Raw genomic sequence first — 18,348 nt, forward strand, 5'->3', positions numbered from 1 at the left:
TAGTAAAAAGTTATAAATTTCATTATACATACTTTATCCAGCTTTATTAAAATACAGTTGTCAAATTTCTGGTTTTTCGAGGCTGATCTGGAATTTACTGTGTAATCTCAGGGTGGTCTTGAACTCATGGCAATCCTCCTACTTCTGCCTCCCAAGTGCCGGGATTAAAGGTGTGCACCACCATGCCCAGCCCTAATAGACAAATCTTTATTGTGGCCTCTATAAGTTAAAAACTCCTTCCTCAGCTGGGCACAGTGGCTCATGCCAGCCTGACACTATATAGTGAATTCCAGGTCAGAATGTTTTAGAGCCAGACCTTATCTTGAAAAAAGAAACAAAACCCCAATGAGATCATGACAAAATGCGTATTACTTAAGTAACGTGCAAATGATCACATGTTTATCTGTGAGCCCTCTGCACAATTAATGGCAAAGTTGCTCATGAGGAAGGAGTTTATCTTCTTTCATTTGACTTTATTTTTGGCTTTTCAAGGTAGTGCCTTGCTTTAGACTAGGCTAAGTTGGAATTCATTGTATAGTCTCAGGATGGCCATGAATTCACAGAGCTGCTTTTACCTCAGCTTCCAGAGTGCTGGGATTAAAGGAGAATCCTGCCATGCCTGGCTGTTTGTTTTTTGTTTGTTATACTTTGTTGTGTTTGGTTTTGTTTTTTTTTTCTTTTTCGAGGTAGTATCTCACTCAAGCTGACTTGCAATTCACTATGTAGTCTCAGAGTGGCCTTGAACTCTCAGTAATCCTCTAACCTCTGCCTCTCAAGTACTAGGATTAAAGGCATGCACCACCATGTTCTGAGCACTGGCTGGTTTTTAAATTAACATATTGGTATTTTATTTTTTAATTTTTTTTATTCATTCCTTTATTCATCTTTGAGACAAGGCTCCTTTCACTCTGTAGGCCAGGCTGGTCTGGAACTTGTAATCCTCCTGCTTCTGCCTGCTGAGTGCTGTGATGATAAGCTGGCCTAGGATTCACTATGTAGCTAAAGACGGCCTTAACCTGTAGATCTCCCTGCCTGCGCTTTCCAAGTACTAGTATTGTAGGCATGAACCACCCAGCTATATGATGATTTTTAAAACTATTTGTTTGTTTGTTTATTTGAGAGAAAGAGTCAGATAGAATGGGCATGCCAGCCACTGTAGACGAACTCCAAACACATGTGGTACCTTGTACATCTAGATTATGTGGGTACTGGGGATTCAAACCTGAATCCTTAGACTTTGTAGGCCAGTGCTTTAACTGCTAAGCCAACTCCCCAGCCCCTAGCTAATTAGTTTCAGGAATCTGGTTTTGTTGTTGTTGTTGTTTGGTTTTTCAGGGTAGGATCCTGCTGGAGCCCATATGCTGACCTGGAATTGACTGTATAATCTGAGGGTGGTCTCGAACTAACAGCAACCCTCTGCCTTCCAAGTTTTGGTGCCACCACACCCACCCTGGCTGGCTTTCTCATTATTATTCTTCTTTCAATGTTCTTCAAAATGTGAAATTCTTTTTTTTTTTGTTGTTTGGTTTTTCAAGGTAGGGTCTCACTCTGGCTCAGGCTGACCTGGAATTCACTATGTAGTCTCAGAGTGGCCTCGAACTCTCAGAGATCCTCCTACTTCTGCCTCCCTAGTGCTGGGATTAAAGGCGTGCGCCACCACGCCCAGCAAAATGTGAAATTCTTAAGAGCATCTATCTCTACAGTTTTCAGGATAGGGGAGAATTTTCCTGATTGTTGTGTGTTTTTTTTTTTTTTTTGGTGGGGGGAGTTTGGTTTTGTTTTTTAAGGTATTGTTTCACTCTAGTCCTAGAATTTACCATGTAATCTCAGGATGGCCTTGAACTCCTGGTGGTCCCCCTACCTCTGCCTCCCAAGAACTGGGATTAAAGGCATGTGCCACCATATCCAGCTATTGGTTGTTTTTGTTTTGTTTTGTTTTTCTTAATTAAACTTTGTATGAAGCTAAAAGATTGGACAATTTTAGACCAAATGTGGTGGCACTCAGCTCGCTGGCCCTCAGGAGGTATTAGCAAAGGATCACACAAGTTCTAGGCCACCTGGTCTACATAATAATCCCTAGGCCAGGCAAGGATAAAGCAAGATGTCTCAAAAACAAAACAGCTGGGTGTGGTGGCTCATGCCTTTAATCCCAGCACCTAGAAGGCAGAAGTAGGAGAATTGCCTTGAGTTTCAGGTCAGCCAAAACTAGAGTGAGACCCTACCTCAAAAAAAAATTTTTTTAAATAAAGATTTACCATTTTTGTCTTTATTACACAATCAAAAATATGTGTGTATATTTCAGCAACAACTGGATGCGTTTGAAGCAGAGAAACAGGCATTATTGAATGAGCACGGTGCTACTCAGGAGCAGCTAAATAAAATAAGAGATTCATATGCGCAGTTATTGGGTCACCAGAATCTAAAGCAAAAAATCAAGCACGTTGTGAAACTGAAAGATGAAAATAGCCAACTCAAATCGGTTTGTAAAATGTTTATTTTTAAGTTAATTTGCTAAGACTGGAGGTTAATTAGCAGTTTACAAGAGAAAATTCATCTGAGAATTAATGAATATACTTTAGTGTTGACTAGACAGATGAGTGTTTTCAAGTTTTACAACCACAGTTTAATATATTGAAAATTATTGTTATAGTTGAAAGAATTTATAATGCTTCCTACATTGATTTTTACCTGAAAACAACCATTCCTTTAAATACCATAAAGACAAGCAGGGTTCACGAAATGTTGGGTATTGAAATTATGCTTCTAGAGGTTTTTCATACTGCATATACTTTTATCATATCCACTTCCATACTCCTTCAGTTGATGGGATTTAATTCTCCTTTATGGCTAAATAAAACTCCATTATGTATGCACTGCACTTCCTTTATCCAGTCACCAGTTCCTGGGCACATAGGCTGATTCTCTAACTAATGTTATAATGAACCTGTGTGTTTAGGAAGCTCTTGTATGCCAATATTGATTCCCTCTGCTAAGTAAGTACCCAAGACTTAGGTAGGTGAATCATATGGAAGTTTTTCTTTGCTTAAGATTTATTTTATTTTATTTGAAAGAGAATGAGCACGCCAGGCCCTCCAGCCTCTGGAAACAAACTCTAAATGCAGGCTACCTTGTCCATCTGGCTTATGTGGGTTCTAGGGAATTGAAGCTGGATCCCTTTGCTTTGTAGGCAAGTGTCTTAACCGCTAAGTCACCTCTACAGCCTCTCCGCCTTAATGAAGTTTAAGTTTAGTTTTTAGAGAACCTTACCTTCCCACCAGTTTTGTTGTTCCTCTACAGGGGTTCTTTTCTTTTCTTTCTTTTTTTTCTTTTTTTTTTTTTTTTTTTTTTTTTTTTTTCTTGAGGCTGGTCTCACGGTAACCCAGTCTGGTTTTGAACTCAATCCTCTTACCTCAGCCTCCCCAGTGCTGGGATTAAAGGCATGTCCCACTGTGCCTGATTTTCATCCATATTTCTGAGGGCCATTCCTCTATAGGACATATAGTTCCCTTTTTTGTTTTTGTTTTTGTTTTTGTTTTTTCAGTGTCTTTGCCTAGTTTTGGTGCTATAATCCTCAGCTCTTAAGAGTGAGTTGAGAAGTCTTTCTTGCTTTCTGATTTTTGGAGTAGCTTTTGGTAGAATGCACTGGTGAAGCCATCTTGCCTGTACTTTGGACAGGAGGTACAGCTCAGGAGCTCATGTCTGACCTGGGGTAGTCTTCTAGACTTGGGCTGTACTCAAACTTACAGAACTTCTGCCTTAGCTTCTGGTGTGTGCCACTGTCCCCATCTTGCTGGATTTGTTTTTAATTCCAAGATACTTGTTTTGCAAAATAGGCCGTGGTATACTTTTTAAAAAATATTTTTATTTATTTGAGAGAAAGAAAGAGGTAGATAGAGAGAATGGGCATGTCAGGGCCTCTGTCCACTGCAAATGGGCTCTAGATGCATGCACAACCTTGTACATCTGGCTTACATGGATACTGGGGAATCTAACCTGGGTCCTGTGGCTTTGCAGGCAAGTGCCTTAACCACTAAGTCATCTCTCCAGCCCTTATCAGAATTATTATTATTATTATTAGTAGTAGTAGTAGTAGTATTAGTATTTCAAGGTAGAGTCTCATTCTTGCCCAGGCTGTCCTAGAATTCACTCTGTAGTCTCAGGCTGGCCTTGAACTCACTGCAATCCTCCTCCTCCTCAGACTCCCGAGAACTGGGATTAATGGCATGTGCCACCATGCATTCTTAACTACTTTCTATCTATCTAAAAGTACTATCTGGTCTGGAGAGATGGCTTAGCAGTGAAGGTGGTTGCCTGTAATTCTAAAGGATCCAGGTTCAATTCTGTAGGACCCATGTAAAGCCAGGTGCACAGAGTGGCACATGCATTTGGTTTGCAGCAGCTAGAGTCCCTGGCACATCCATTCTATCTTTCTGTCTTTCTTTCTGTCTCTCTCTTTCTCTTTCTAGAATAAATAAATATAAAAATATGTTTCAAAAGTAAATAAAAGTACCATTTTACCTAAGTTGTCTGAATTGGTATATAGTTCACAAAATTCTTTTAAAATCCTTAATTTTTATGTGCTTGGTAGTAGTGATCCCCTGTCTTTGATTTCTAATGCTAGCAATTTGAATTCTCTGTAATTCTCACCCTCACACCTTCTCCTTGCTCTCCAAACTTGCCTACAAATGGCTGCTTTCAGACAGGCAGTTTTTGGAAAAATTCAATATCTGGTTATTCTCACAGGCAGCTTTTGTTTTGGTACCTGCTGATTTTCCATGATCTATTTATAGTACAGTCCTTTTGCTTGCATGTCTTGTAACTTTTTGCTTGAAAGATAATATAGTGTGTCTAGTCAGTACCCTCCATTTCTGGGACTATCATTTGCATGTAAGTTTGACTAGGAGATAGAGTGATTGTTAAGTCTGTTCAGCCATCACCCCTGTTAAGGTTTGAGTCTTAAATATTCTCCAGAGATTCATGTGTTGAAGACGTGTTCCTGATCTGGTAAGACTATTGTGAGTTCCTGGGACCCTTAGGAGGTGGCTCTGGGTAGACAGCATGGGGTCATGGGGATTGTGCCCTGGCCTCCTCTCTCTACTCACGAAGGGAGCAGCTTTGCTCAGAGACATAGTCCCGGCCATGAAGCTCTCCCTTGTGACCAGCCCAGAACCAGTGGGATCACTGACCTCGGGTAAAAACACTGAGCCAAAATAAACGTCCCATGGTCTATCTGGCTTTCTTGGGTATTTTGTCATGTCCAAAGGCAGCCGGTCAGACTGACCCTATTTCCCAGCATACTGTGTCCTTGATGCTGCTACTCAGGGAGAAGCAGCACGGATCCTGGCTGCAGTGCAGCCTGCCTCGGGGTGACACTTGTTTGACAAGTTGTCCTCCCTTCCAACCACATAGCTGTTCATTCCATTTTCTGTAGTGCGCTGGCACATAAATTGCCCTTCAAATGGAAAGAGTCAAATGTGCTTCATGTATGGAAATACCTAAGTGCTTGGCGCTGTTGTGAGGTCTGCCCCAGCCATCTTACCTTACCTGGTGAATCCACCCCCCCCCCATGCCCGTTTTTTTAAGGCAGGGTCTCAATCTAGCCCAGGCTGACCTGGAATTCACTATGTACTCAGGGTGGCCTGGAACTCACGGTGATCCTCCTACCTCTGCCTCCCAAGTGCTGGGATTAAAGGTGTGCGCCACCTCGCCCGACTCCTCGTGAATCCTTTGAAAACCTAGTTTTGTAACCACAATCACCACTGCTCCAGAGCACCATTAGGCTTCATCTTTGCAAGTCTTCCTTTCTGAAAAGTTAGTTTTATGGTCTGTTTTTCCCTTAGACTGAGTTAGGATTCTGGAGCTGGAATTGGGAAAGTAGCAAGCTTCGCTCTGTGCCCTTGGAGCTGAGTTCTCAGTGACTTGCAAAGAAAAACCTTAGGCTCTCAGCTGCCTCTAGTGTGAGCCTCGTGACTAGAAGGGAGAGCAGGGTGCCAGCATGCTCACCACACTTTGCCTAGCAATTGCTGGTGAGATGAGAAACACATCTGCCTTGGAGCTGAGCGAAGAGGAAGGCTGTGCTCTTCGCCACAGCAGTCATTCATGAAGCCTCTGGGAGGAAGCGAAGAGGGAGTTTGGTTTCACATGCCACAAACTTCAGTTTTGTAGGTCTCAAATAGATATTCCTTCATTTGCTATTTTAAGCTCTTTTTAGGACCATCCAGGGGAAAGCTGTGATTATTTGCCTTTCTATTATTTTTGGTTTCACCGACAAGTCTGCCTTTGCATGCCTGCTGTAGTGTCAGAAGTTGGTTTGGTGGTGCACGCCTTTAATCCCAGCACTGAGGGAGGCAGAGGTAGGAGGATTACTATGAGTTCCAGGCCAACCTGAGACTACATAGTGAATGCCAGGACAGCCTGGGCTAAAGTGAGACCGTATCTGGAAAGTCCAAAAAAAAAAAGGTAATTTTGGCAATTTTTTAAAAGAACAAAATAAAAGTGGCACATGGGTCTGGAGTTAATTTGCAGCAGCAAGAGGCGCACACATGCACACAGATATTTTAAAAATAAAGAAATACATCTATAAGTACAGGGAGTCAGAAACTTAAAAGACATTGTGTTCAGAATCATTGTGTACATATAAAACACCAAAGTGGTCATTAGTAGCTGATTGTTGTCTGCATTTTTCTCACTTAGGAGGTGTCAAAACTCCGCTCTCAGCTTGCTAAAAGAAAACAAAATGAGACAAGACTTCAGGATGAACTGAATAAAGCTCTTGGCATCAAACATTTTGATCCTTCAAAGGCTTTTCATCATGAATATAAAGAAAATTTCACACTCAAAACCCCATTAAAAGAAGGTGAGGGCTGGAGGGATGGCTTAGCGGTTAAGGTGTTTGCCTGCAAAGCCAAAGAGCCCAGGTTTGACTCCCCAGGACCCACGTTAGCCAGATGTACAAGGGAGCAGATGCATCTGCAGTTTGTTTGCAGTGGCTGGAGGCCCTGGTGTGCTCATTCAACTCCTCTCTCTCTCTCTCTCTCAAATAAATAAATAAATAATATTTATAAAAAGGTGAGAAATTAATACTTGTATACAACTGTCCTTTTCCTTTGGATTTGCTGGTGTAATGTGTAACAAGGTAATCTCCTTATGAACTGAAAGTGTGTTGATATTTATGATATACAAGGAGTTCTTACTGAGACTGATGTCTGCAATGCCTTTTGCTTCCTTGTATACCTTTCTATGTATTCCCAGATCCCTTCCAACCATCCTTCAAGCCACGTTCAAAATACATCTCATCTGAAGCCTTGCCTTTATTTTGGAAAATTTACATTGTAACCTAAGTGTCTTTTCTGCTTATATTAATTTTCTGATTTTTTTTTTTTTTTCCTGAGGTAGGGTCTCATTCTAGCCCAGGCTGGCCTTGAACTCACAGTGACACCTACCTCTACCTCCCTAGTGCTAGAATTAAAGACATGCACCACCATCCCTGGCCTCATTTTCTAATTTTTAATCTTAGAAAAGTAATTTTTTTTCTTGACAGAGTGAATAAAGAAATATAAATAAAATTATGCTATAGAATATAATTAAGTATTGCTTTTTTGCCTTCAAGAACATAGGCTCATATGGAGTGATAAATTAGTTTTGTTTCCGTATTTTAAGATTTCTTTTGTTTGCTTGTTTTTTGTTTTGATTTCCGAGGTAGGGTCTTTCTCTAGCTCAGACCGACCTGGAATTCACTATGTAGTCTCAGGGTGGCCTCGAACTCATGGTGATGCCTCCCGAGCGCTGGGATTAAAGGCATGTGCCACCGTGCCCGGCCAAAATTTGTTATCTTTTTATGTTTATTTATTTGACAGTTTTTACGCATGTATACATTTTGAACATAATCTTCCATTTCCTTCTCTTGTCCACCCACCCCCTTGCATGGACCTTTATGCTTCCTGCCTAGTCCCTCGTCTGTTGTGTTGTCTTTTTCTCCCCTTATTTCTCTGTGTGACCCGCTGAGTTGCCTGCATGACTGCGGGAGGGAGATTGTTTACACACAAGGGTAGAAGTCATCAGGGGCTACATCACTCCAGAAAACACCGCCTGCTCCTCTAGCACCCATCAACCACCAATAACTCCTCTGTCTTCTGTCTGCGGCATTCACAACCTCATGGACTGTAACTATCGTCACAAGATCTGTGCAGTATTAGGCCCATCAATGTTCCCTCATGGAGGGCAGAGGGGGCACCTGAGGCCCCATCTCTCTCTGAGGCGCTATTGTTCTTCTGTTTTGGTTTTTGAAGTAGGGTCTCACTAGTCCAGGCTGACCTAGAACTCACTCAGTAGCTGCAGGCTGGCCTCGAACTCACAGCAGTCTTCCTACCTTTGCCTCTCAAGTGGTAGACTTAAAGGTGTTGCACCATGTTGTTTCTTTGTGAAAATTGGAACCTAGGACCTCAGGCTAGGCAGGTTTTCCTATTAACTACTTCCATGATTGGAAACAATATTCCATGGTAATCCCCTCCCTCCCCCACTTTCCCCTTTGATACTCCATTCTCTATCATATCCCCTTCCCCTCTCAATCAGTCTCTTTTATTTTGATGTCATGATCTTTTTCCTCCTATTATGATGGTCTTGTGTAGGTAATGTCAGGCACTGTGAGGTCATGGATGTCCAGGCCATTTTGTGTCTAGAGGAGCACATTGTAAGGAGTCCTTCCTATTCTTCCTTTGGCTCTTACATTCTTTCCGCCACCTCTTCTGTAATGAACCCTGAGCCTTGGAAGGTGTGATAGAGATATTGTAGTGCTGAGCACTCCTCTGTCACTTCTTCCCAGTACCATGATGTCTTCTGAGTCATCCTAAAGTCACTGCTAGGCAAGTTTTTTATTGTTTTGTTTGTTTTTCTTTATTTTAACCACTGAGCCATATCCCCTGCCCAATTGTTTAATTAGTTTTAGTTTAAAGTATTAATATGTCTTTTTAATAATCTTTCCAGGCAATACAAACTGCTGCTGAGCCCTCATGCAACATCAAGGATCTTATAAGTAAACATCTGAAACGCCTTTCAAAGATGATTTTATTTGTATAAATGTTGTTATCTATAATGTTATTATTGTTTATAATGGATTGTTTTGTGATGTGTTTAATTTTATTCTCTATCCATAAGTATATGAAAAGAAGTTCACTGATTATCAGAATGTCTTTTGACATTGTATTTTCTATTAACTAGCTCCTTAATACTTATCTTTGCCAGCAAATACTTTTAACTACTAAGCCATCTCCCTAGATTTAATACTTACCTTTATCATCTCATTGTGAGGCACCTAACTTGCTTTTCATTTTACAGTGCACATCATCAAATCAACATTTAAATATCTGTTATATTACTTTCCAAAGCTGGGGAAATGGTTTAGTGGGTAAAAGCAGTCGCAGTGTAAATATGGTGACCCTGAAAAGCACTCAGAAGCATGTATGTGATACCGGCCCGGCACAGCAAGATGGAAGTCAGACAGGAAAATCCGGAAACCCGCAGGCCGGCTAGTCTGGTACGTGCAGTGGAGAACAGTGAGACTGTGCTTCAAACAAGCTGGAAGGTGAGGACGGCCGCTCAGCTTGTCCTCTGACCGCCACAGGGCAGCGTGCATGCCCTCCGTACACACACATGGGCGGTCCGCCCCACACAGATTTGTTTTTATTTTTTGCATATTCTGTGACTTGACCTTTGAGGTTCTTTGAATTCCCGTGACTTTTAGCTTGTTCCTAGAAGTCTTTTCTAGCCTGGAAAAGACTGGAAAGGTTAAGATTACTTGGGTTTGTTCCTGTCCTAGCCTTGATTTATTGATAATGTTCATTTTGATAACCCCATCCTCCATGCATTGTCTACTTCACATAGAAATAAGGACATTCTTACCTCCACGGTAGTTCCTTATCTTTTATCAAAATCACTGAGTTATTTAATAATTTATAGATTGCTTTTTTGTTTGTTTTTTTTTTGAGATAGGTTTTACTCTAGCTCAAGCTGACCTGGACTTCACTATGTAGTCTCAGGGTGGCCTTGAATTCATGGCTCTCCTTGTATCTCTGCCTCCTGAGTGCAGGGATTAAAGGTGTGCGCCCGGCTGCCTTTTCTTTCTTATCTCTTTTTTATCTTTCTTTCTTGTTTCTTTCTTTTATTTTTTTTTTCAAGGCAGGGTCTCACTCTAGCCTTGGCTGACCTGAAAATCACTTTCTTGTAGCACAGGCTGGACTTGAACCCACAGCAATCCTCCTAGTTCTGCCTCTCAAGTGCTGGGATTAAAGGTGTATACCGCCATGCACAGCCACAATTTATACATTTCTAGACACTATCTTAGATCTAAGTTAAAGTATGAAATTTGGCTTATAACCCTGCACTTTAAACTGGTTTGTTAAATTTTAGTTACATTAAACTACTAAAGAGCTTTTGCATGTAACTTCTTTAGAGAATTTGTCATTTGCATATCTCCTGAACAGTTGGCAAAATCAAATAAAGTCATATACCCTATCAATATTTGAGTTTTCATTTTTATCAAGTAACAGTAATGCTTGTATTTAAGATATCTGTGGTTGTGTTTGCTCTCCACCTAACTTGTCCCCACAATCAAAATGGTGGCTTTTCCTCTAGTACCTCTTATTATAATCTACCTTTTTGATGATGTTGGTGGACTGATAAAGACAATTACAACTAGAAATTTTTTTCATGGGCTAGAGAGATGGCTCATCAGTTAAAGGCACTTACTTGGAAAGCCCAGTGGCCTAGGTTCAAATCCCCAGTACCCACGTAAAGAGAGATACACAAAGTGGTACAGACCTCTGCAAGAGGCCCTGCTACGCTCCATTCCCTCTCCCTCCCTTTCTTTTCTCTGTCTCTCTCTGTTTGCAAATCAGTAATTTTTCTTTAAATCATAAAATAATTGTTACATCTTAGCACAGGGTTGAATTTATACCATTATATAGAACTTAGAAAATTTTTCCAGTAAATGAAATAGGTCAGTATTGTTTTCAGCTAAATGGGCAACCAGGCACAATGCTTGAATTTTTGCTTTTCACCACTGTCATGCATAGATGTCCCCAAAAGGCATGACTCTTCATTTCAGGTGACATTCTAAAGTACTACTTTTTTTTTTTTTTTGCTTTTTATAAAAATTTATTTTATTAGTTATGGACATACTTGGCATGTAGGCAATACATGTTTATGTAACTAACTTATGCCACCAAAGTTTACTTGGGCCCTGTCAGATACTTGCCACTCACGTTGAATACTGCTACCCATGCCCAGCTGAACATTTTGGTGAATCAGAAAACACCCAGTTTGGGATTGGCTGCCCAGATCTTATTGAGACTGATGCATATCATGCCTTTTTCCTCCTTCTGGACTCCAAGCCATAGTGTAGAGTTAAGATTCTGCTAAGACCTAATAATAGGTCAAGATTTGTTTCTCAAAAGGAGTGTAATTGTCATTTGAAAAATTTACTTTTTTAAATTTTTTTGCATGTGTGGTGTACAAGCATGTGCATATACATGTAGGCATACATGTGTAGAAGCTAGAGGTTGCTATTGTTTTCCTTGATGGCTGTATTTACTGAGGCATGTCTCACTGGAACCCAGAGCTTTCAGATGTGAATAGTCTAGCTGGCCCCTTTGTCCCAGGAAGTCTCTGTCTCTGCTACCAGAACAGTGGTACATACGTACGTACACACATGCACACACACCATCCACACTGGTGGTGCTAGGGATCTGAACTGTGGCCCTCACACTTGTATAGCAAGTCCTTTAACTACTCATATCCCAACCCAGCAGTGTGATTATCTACATATATCCTTCAGAAGGGGTCTGCTGAGTTATCTTCTCTTTGCTAGGGCAAAACATCCCAGCCAAAAGCATCTTACAAGTCTCAAGGGGGAGTGTCATCATGGCTGGGAAAGCATGGCAAAGCAGGGGCTGGAGAGATGGCTTAGCAGTCAAGGTGCTTACCTACAAAGCCTGAGGACCCAGGTTTCGATTCCCCAGTACCTGTGTAAGCAAGATGCACAAGATGGCACTTGCATCTGGAGTTCATTTGCAGTGGCTGGTGACCCTGGCACACCTATTCTCTCTTTTATCTACCTACCTACCTATATATCTTTCTGCCTCTTTCTCTAATTAATAAATAAATAATAGGGGGCTGGAAAGATGGCTTAGTGGTTAAGGTGCTTGCCTGCAAAGCCAAAAGACCCAGATTCAATTCCCCAGGAGCCATGTAAGCCAGATGCACAAGGGGGCACATGCTTCTGGAGTCCATTTGCAGTGTCTGGAGGCCCTGGCACGCCCATACTCTCTTTGTCTCCTCTCTATCTCTATTTGCAAATAAGTAAATAAATAAAATTTCAAAAGTAAATTTTTTTTTTAAGTAGAGTGAGCTAGCTAATAAATACCCAGTAGGGCTGGACTGATAAACCTCAAGGCTGCCCGAAGTGACACACCTCCTCCATCAGGGCTCCTCCTCCCAAAAGCTCTATGAGGTGGAGATTGAGCATGAAACTTAATCACAAACACAGGAGGCTGTAGACTTAAATTTCACATTTAAGTCACCACAAGGTCTGTCTCAATCTATATTTGATAACTATCTGTAAGCCCTGGCGATTCTCCAATCTCAACCCTACCCCCAGTTGGGTTTACAGACATGCATGACCATACCCAGCTTTTTGTAAGCGTTTTAGGGAGTTGAACTTGGCATTCTGCAGCCTGAGAGACACTCATTCATGATTTAGTAACAAGCTCTCAACTGCCTAGCCATCTCTCCAGGCCTGCAATATAATCTTATAAAAGACAAGGCCAGGCATGGTGGCACACCCCTTTAATTCCAGCACTTGGAAGGCAGAGGTAGGAGGATTGACATGACTTTGAGGTCACCCTGAGACTACATAGTGAATTCCAGGTCAGCCTGAACCTCAAAAAATAAATAAATAAATAAGTAAATAAATAAATAATGAAAATTTGAAAAAACAACAAGAAAAAAGATGCTGGGTGTAGTTAGCTCACACTTATAATCCCAATTCCCAAGAGGCTAATTTGGGAGCATTGCCATGAGTTTGAGGCCTCCCTGCACTAGTTCGGGACCAACCTAATTATAGCTTAAACCCACTCTCCAAAGGGGGGGGGTGAGGTTGATGCAGCTAGAAGGGTTGCTCAGTGGTGAAAGGCACTTGTGAAGCATAACAGCCTGGGTTTGATTCCATAGTATCCACATGAAGCCAGATGCACAAAGTGGCACATGCATCTGAAGTTGCTTACAGTGACAAGAGGCCCTGGTGTGTCCATACCTTCTCTCTCTCTGCCTCTTTGTGTCTCTCAAATAAATAAAAAAATATATTTTAAAAAAAAACATCAAAATAAAAGAGACTAAGAGAAGGAGGAAATATGATGGAGAATGGAGTTTCAAAGGAGAAAGTGGGGGGAGGGAGGGCACTACTATGGGATATTGTTTACAATCATGTAAGTTGTCAATTAAAAACAAAAAAAAAAAAAATAGGGCTTAGCAGTTAAGCATTTGCCTGTGAAGCCTAAGGACCCCAGTTCAAGGCTCGATTCCCCAGGACCCATATTAGCCAGCTACGCAAGGGGGCGCACGCGTCTGGAGTTCATCTGCAGTGGCTGGAAGCCCTGGCACGTCTGTTCTCTCTCTCTCACACTCTCAAATAAATAAATAAAAATGACCAAAATAAAACAGCCTAGTTTGGTGGTTCATGCCTTTAATCCCAGCACTGGGGAGGTGGAGGTAGAAGGATCACTGAGTTAGAGACTAGCCTGCAACTACAGAGCATCTTCTAGATGCATGTGCATTGGGTGTGAGCATTGTTACAACACATTACACACATACTCTATACATACACAAATATAAATTGGTTTTTTTAGATATAAATTACAAATAGTTGTTAACCCAGAAGGCTTTTAAATGTGCACAATAGAGCTGGTCTGTCTTCTGCCTTCCTAAGGCGGGTCTAGAGAGCAGCCCCGAGTCAGCTTCTCAGCCTCTTTGTACAGGACGAAACTGTAGAAATCACAGGGTCGGGGCTTTTCAGAGGCAAGCAAGCACGGTAACAGAAGCAGACCAGCCATTACAGTTAAACTATTTCCCAGAATGTTATGAATACACAAGCCTGGGAACAGTAACCAGGGAACAATTTGTGGCCCCAGCTCAGACATAGGAACTCAGAGAAACACAAACTTAGTCCTCATATCAAAATGGCTCTTGCTGTTAAAATGGAGTCAGGTGGGCTCTTCATGCTCCCCCCACTTTTCTTGGGTATCCCTGTCACATCTTTGATAGATTTTTTTTTTTTTATTTTTGGCTATATTGGTTGATAATGTTTATGAAGAGGAAGTATTTTAGCAATTTCTATCTGTCTGGATACAAAATTAGTAATATCCCGGAGAACGCATGACCCAATTGTTAGGGCCAGTAAGACAAGTAAGAAAGGGCCCCGCTGCAGCTGAGATACTAGTAGTTAGCCAGGGCTCCAATTGAACAAAGATTGATAAGTTACCTCTTTGGGATTCCTTCAGCTACTGACAGAGAGAAGTTCAGCTTCTTAGCAGTTAACTCTTAGAGTGACTTTACACTTCCCTTATCTTCCCAGTCATGATCCCTTATATTCTAACATGTAACTTTTCAACCAGGCACAGCGTACATCATGTCCACTTTTTTTTAAATCTCATTTTGGAATTACCAACCTTCTTTCATGCATAGACCACCTTCCGAAGTGACTAGCGCAGGGCTGTAGTCTCCTTGTCAGGGGCAGGTGTCCTCTGGAGCTGGACCTGAAGGGGACCTTCTGGGTTCCTTGTAATCTGTTAGCTGTTACAGTCAGCTGAGGACACTGTCCTCTTGACTCTGGTGGGATGAGCTTATATCGCTTGGTTGATAGGTATCTGGGTCACCTTGTGTTACAAATTTTAAGGGAGTACTATCAATGGTAAGCAAATCTGGTTTACCTCTATAAATCTGAGTAAACCAGCACCACCCACATCAGAAAGTACAAATGGCTAGAATTCTAAATTGTTTTTACATGTTAGGATGGGGGGCTGAGATCTGTCTTCAGTGATATACCTCCTTTAATGAGACATACTGGATATATTGAACATATTATTGAACATATATTAATACAAATCAATAACTATCAGGTGAACACAACCAATGAGGGTATTTTTAGGGATTATTATTTAAAGGCAGTAGTGGCTGACTAATCAGGGACAGGCAGAGGCAGAAGGCCTGGGTTAATGTTAGAGCTTAGTACTGTAAGTCAGCATCAGACAGGGGAGTCTATTAGTCTGAGCCTTTGTTTATATTGCAATATTTTGTGGCTATATTTTTTAGTGGGTGATTAAGAACATGCAGACTGCCAGAATTAACTATATATTTTGGAGGTCAATAATGGCACAATGGGAGAGACTTTTAGGGACCTGTGAGGAGTTCAATGACTCTCAGCATTGTCATCTGTAGGATAAGTCAAGGCCATGCTGACCAGGTGTCCCTCCTTCTTTTGGGAAACCTGGAGAATTGGTTTTCCTCCAATATGACTCTCTTATTGCAGATACACTGACTTGGAAATCATCTCTGGGTCTCCATATCCTATCTGATTAGGAAGACAGGTTACTTACCAGAGGCTAGAAGTTAGTAAGTGTCCCATCATCTTCTGTGGACTTTTGACCTGGGAGCAGGAACCAAAATATCGGTTATCCTTTTAACTCCAATGTTTCCAGTTGTCTTTAATGTCTACACATGTTTATTAATCAGTAAGAGAGACTGTACATATCTGATTAGCAAAACAGATTTAGGTAAAAAGGTGCAGAAGAGCCAGGTGTGGTGGTGCATGCCTTTAATCCCAGCACTTGGGAGGCAGAGGTAGGAGGATTGCCATGAGTGCAAGGCTACCCTGAGACTCCATAGTGAATTCAGGTCAGCCTGAGCTAGAGTGAGACCCTACCTTGAAAAACCAGAGCAGAGAATGATATAATAGTTTAAAACATTCTGATTAGTATTAAGTTTAGTTGTCAGGTAACAGTGTAAGCTACATTTGGAACATAGAAATATATACACATTTTATCTTTTAAACACTTTCAGTTATATGTACAGGCAGAACATTTTAGTAGCCCTGAAAGCAATATTTTATATTTTTATTTATTTATTTATTTGAAAGAAAGAGAATGAATGGGTGCACCAGGACCTCCAGCCACTGCAAATGAACTCCAGACGCATACACCCCCTTGTGCATCTGGCTAATGTGGATCCTGGGGAGTCAAACCTGGGTCCTTTGGCTTTGCAGGCAAATGCCTTAACAGCTAAGCAATCCCTCCAGCCTGAAATTTTTTTTTTCTAAGGCAGGAAACATGTCTTAAGTATCAGTATATCTATAAGCAATGAACTTACTTAAGTAAAACCTTGACTGAGACTGATTATACATAGTTTAAGAATACAGTGAAACCTGGTCATTGTTGAGTTAAGCTAGCCTGATTTTTTTGTATTTATTTATTTATTTTTTGTTGGCAACTTCCATAATTGCAAACAATATCCCATGGTAATTCCCTCTCTCCTCCCACATTCCCCTTGGAAACTCCATTCTCCATTATATCCCCTCCCCATCTCAATCAGTCTCTCTTTTATTTTGATATCATCTTTTCTCTTATTATGATGGTCTTGTGTAGGTAGTGTCAGGCACTGTGAGGTCATGGATATCCAGGCCATTTTGTGTCTGTAGGAGCACGTTGTAAGGAGGCCTACACTTCTTTTGACTCTCACATTCTTTCCACCACCTCTTCCTCAATGGACCCTGAGCCATGGAAGGTGTGATTGAGATATTTCAGTGCTAAGCACTCCTCTGTCACTTCTTCTCAGCACCATAGTGACTTCTGAGCCATCCCAAGGTCACTGGCATCTGAAAAGAGAAGGTTCTCTAGCCAAAACATTAGAGACATTATGACAGACACAAAGTAATTTCTTTTTCTTTTCTGGAGTTTTCTTTTCTCAAATTTTTATTAACATTTTCTATGATTATAAAAAAATATTCCATGGTAATACCCTCCCTCCCCCCACACTTTCCCCTTTGAAATTCCATTCTCCATCATATCCTCTCCCCATCTCAATCATTCTAAAAGTAATTTCTTAAATAAGTACTTTTTACCATTGAACAATTTTATGGCTTAAATAAATATTTATGACTGTTATGTAAAGCTTAGATTAACTATATTAACATTGTTTGTACATAACAGTTTTCTCTAGGGCATGGGGAACTTTCTCAGTTTCCTAAGAACAAAGTCACAATGACTAAGTCATCTTTCATAAGACATAGATTATAACCTCAGTGATACCATTCAGCAAAACCAGCATGAACAAGACAGGAGCCATCTTAAAATTACAGTGTTTTGGCCAGGCGTAGTGGTGCATGCCTTTAATCCCAGCATTTGTGAGGCAGAGGTAGGATCACTCTGAGCTTGAGGCCATCCTGGGACTACAGAGTGAGTTCCAGGTCAGCCTGAGCTACAGTGAGAGCTCCACCACAAGAAAGTCCTAGTCTTTAATTTTTTTTTTTTTTTAAAAAGAAACACATTAAGAAAAATTTTGGATAATTTTCAAGGGTTTTTTTTTTTTTCCAATGATCTGACTGGCCAAAACTAACATTAACCAAATGAAACAATCTAAAAATTTTCATTTGTTTTTTTTTTATTCTATTACCACTGATTGGTTCCGCTGAATAGTTTTGCTTATTGATAGTCAAACATCATGGAACATGTATAAACCAGATTACAATACTCTGATATCTGGAAAGTCTGATATTGACAAAAAGTAGAGTTCACATATTTAAGGCACAAGGCTACAGAGAGTAAACTATGAACATAAGATCTGCTAACCAAATTCAAAATAAGCAAGAAATCCTAATTAGGTAGTAACATTTTTGGCTTAAAAATGAAGACATGAAAAACTTTACAATTTTAAGCTCATCAGAATCAGCATACCTTTATATAATATCTATACATATGTGAGCAAAGGTCACATAGCCACAGGGAAACCTAAACCTAAGTCTTCTCAGGACTCCATGTGCCCCAGGCAGGAGGAGGGAGCAGCCTCCTGCCAGTCTTGAATGGAGATTATCAGGGCCCAGGCCTGGCAACCTCCTGCCGCCTTGGGCCTTAGCCATGCTTGACAGCTCGGGCTTGCTTAAACCTCCAGTGGCCTGGGGCCCTCAGCTGTGCCTGACATCCACCCAGTCTATAAGTCAGTTTCTGAAATTAATTCAGCTATATTTAGTATACCCAAAGAATAGAGGAACTGATCTAACTTCTGTGATTTAATGAAAAGGGGGACAAA

At 40.9% G+C, this 18,348-nt stretch overlaps 1 protein-coding gene across 2 annotated transcripts in view; it reads left to right on the forward strand.

Annotated features, from left to right (window-relative positions):
- Positions 1–10,049, forward strand: part of Hmmr (hyaluronan mediated motility receptor) — a 33,972-nt gene extending 23,923 nt beyond the window's left edge. For both annotated transcript variants that reach the window (XM_004673288.3, XM_012949316.2), the window contains exons 16-18: positions 2,303–2,479; positions 6,694–6,856; positions 8,983–10,049. In XM_004673288.3, coding sequence (XP_004673345.3) covers positions 2,303–2,479; positions 6,694–6,856; positions 8,983–9,002 — 360 coding nt within the window. In that variant the 3' untranslated portion in view covers positions 9,003–10,049. The remainder of the gene's footprint in view (positions 1–2,302; positions 2,480–6,693; positions 6,857–8,982) is intronic.
- The last annotated feature ends 8,299 nt before the right edge of the window (positions 10,050–18,348 follow it).

This window comes from Jaculus jaculus, chromosome 6 (assembly GCF_020740685.1).
Source record: "Jaculus jaculus isolate mJacJac1 chromosome 6, mJacJac1.mat.Y.cur, whole genome shotgun sequence".
NCBI lineage: Eukaryota > Metazoa > Chordata > Mammalia > Rodentia > Dipodidae > Jaculus > Jaculus jaculus.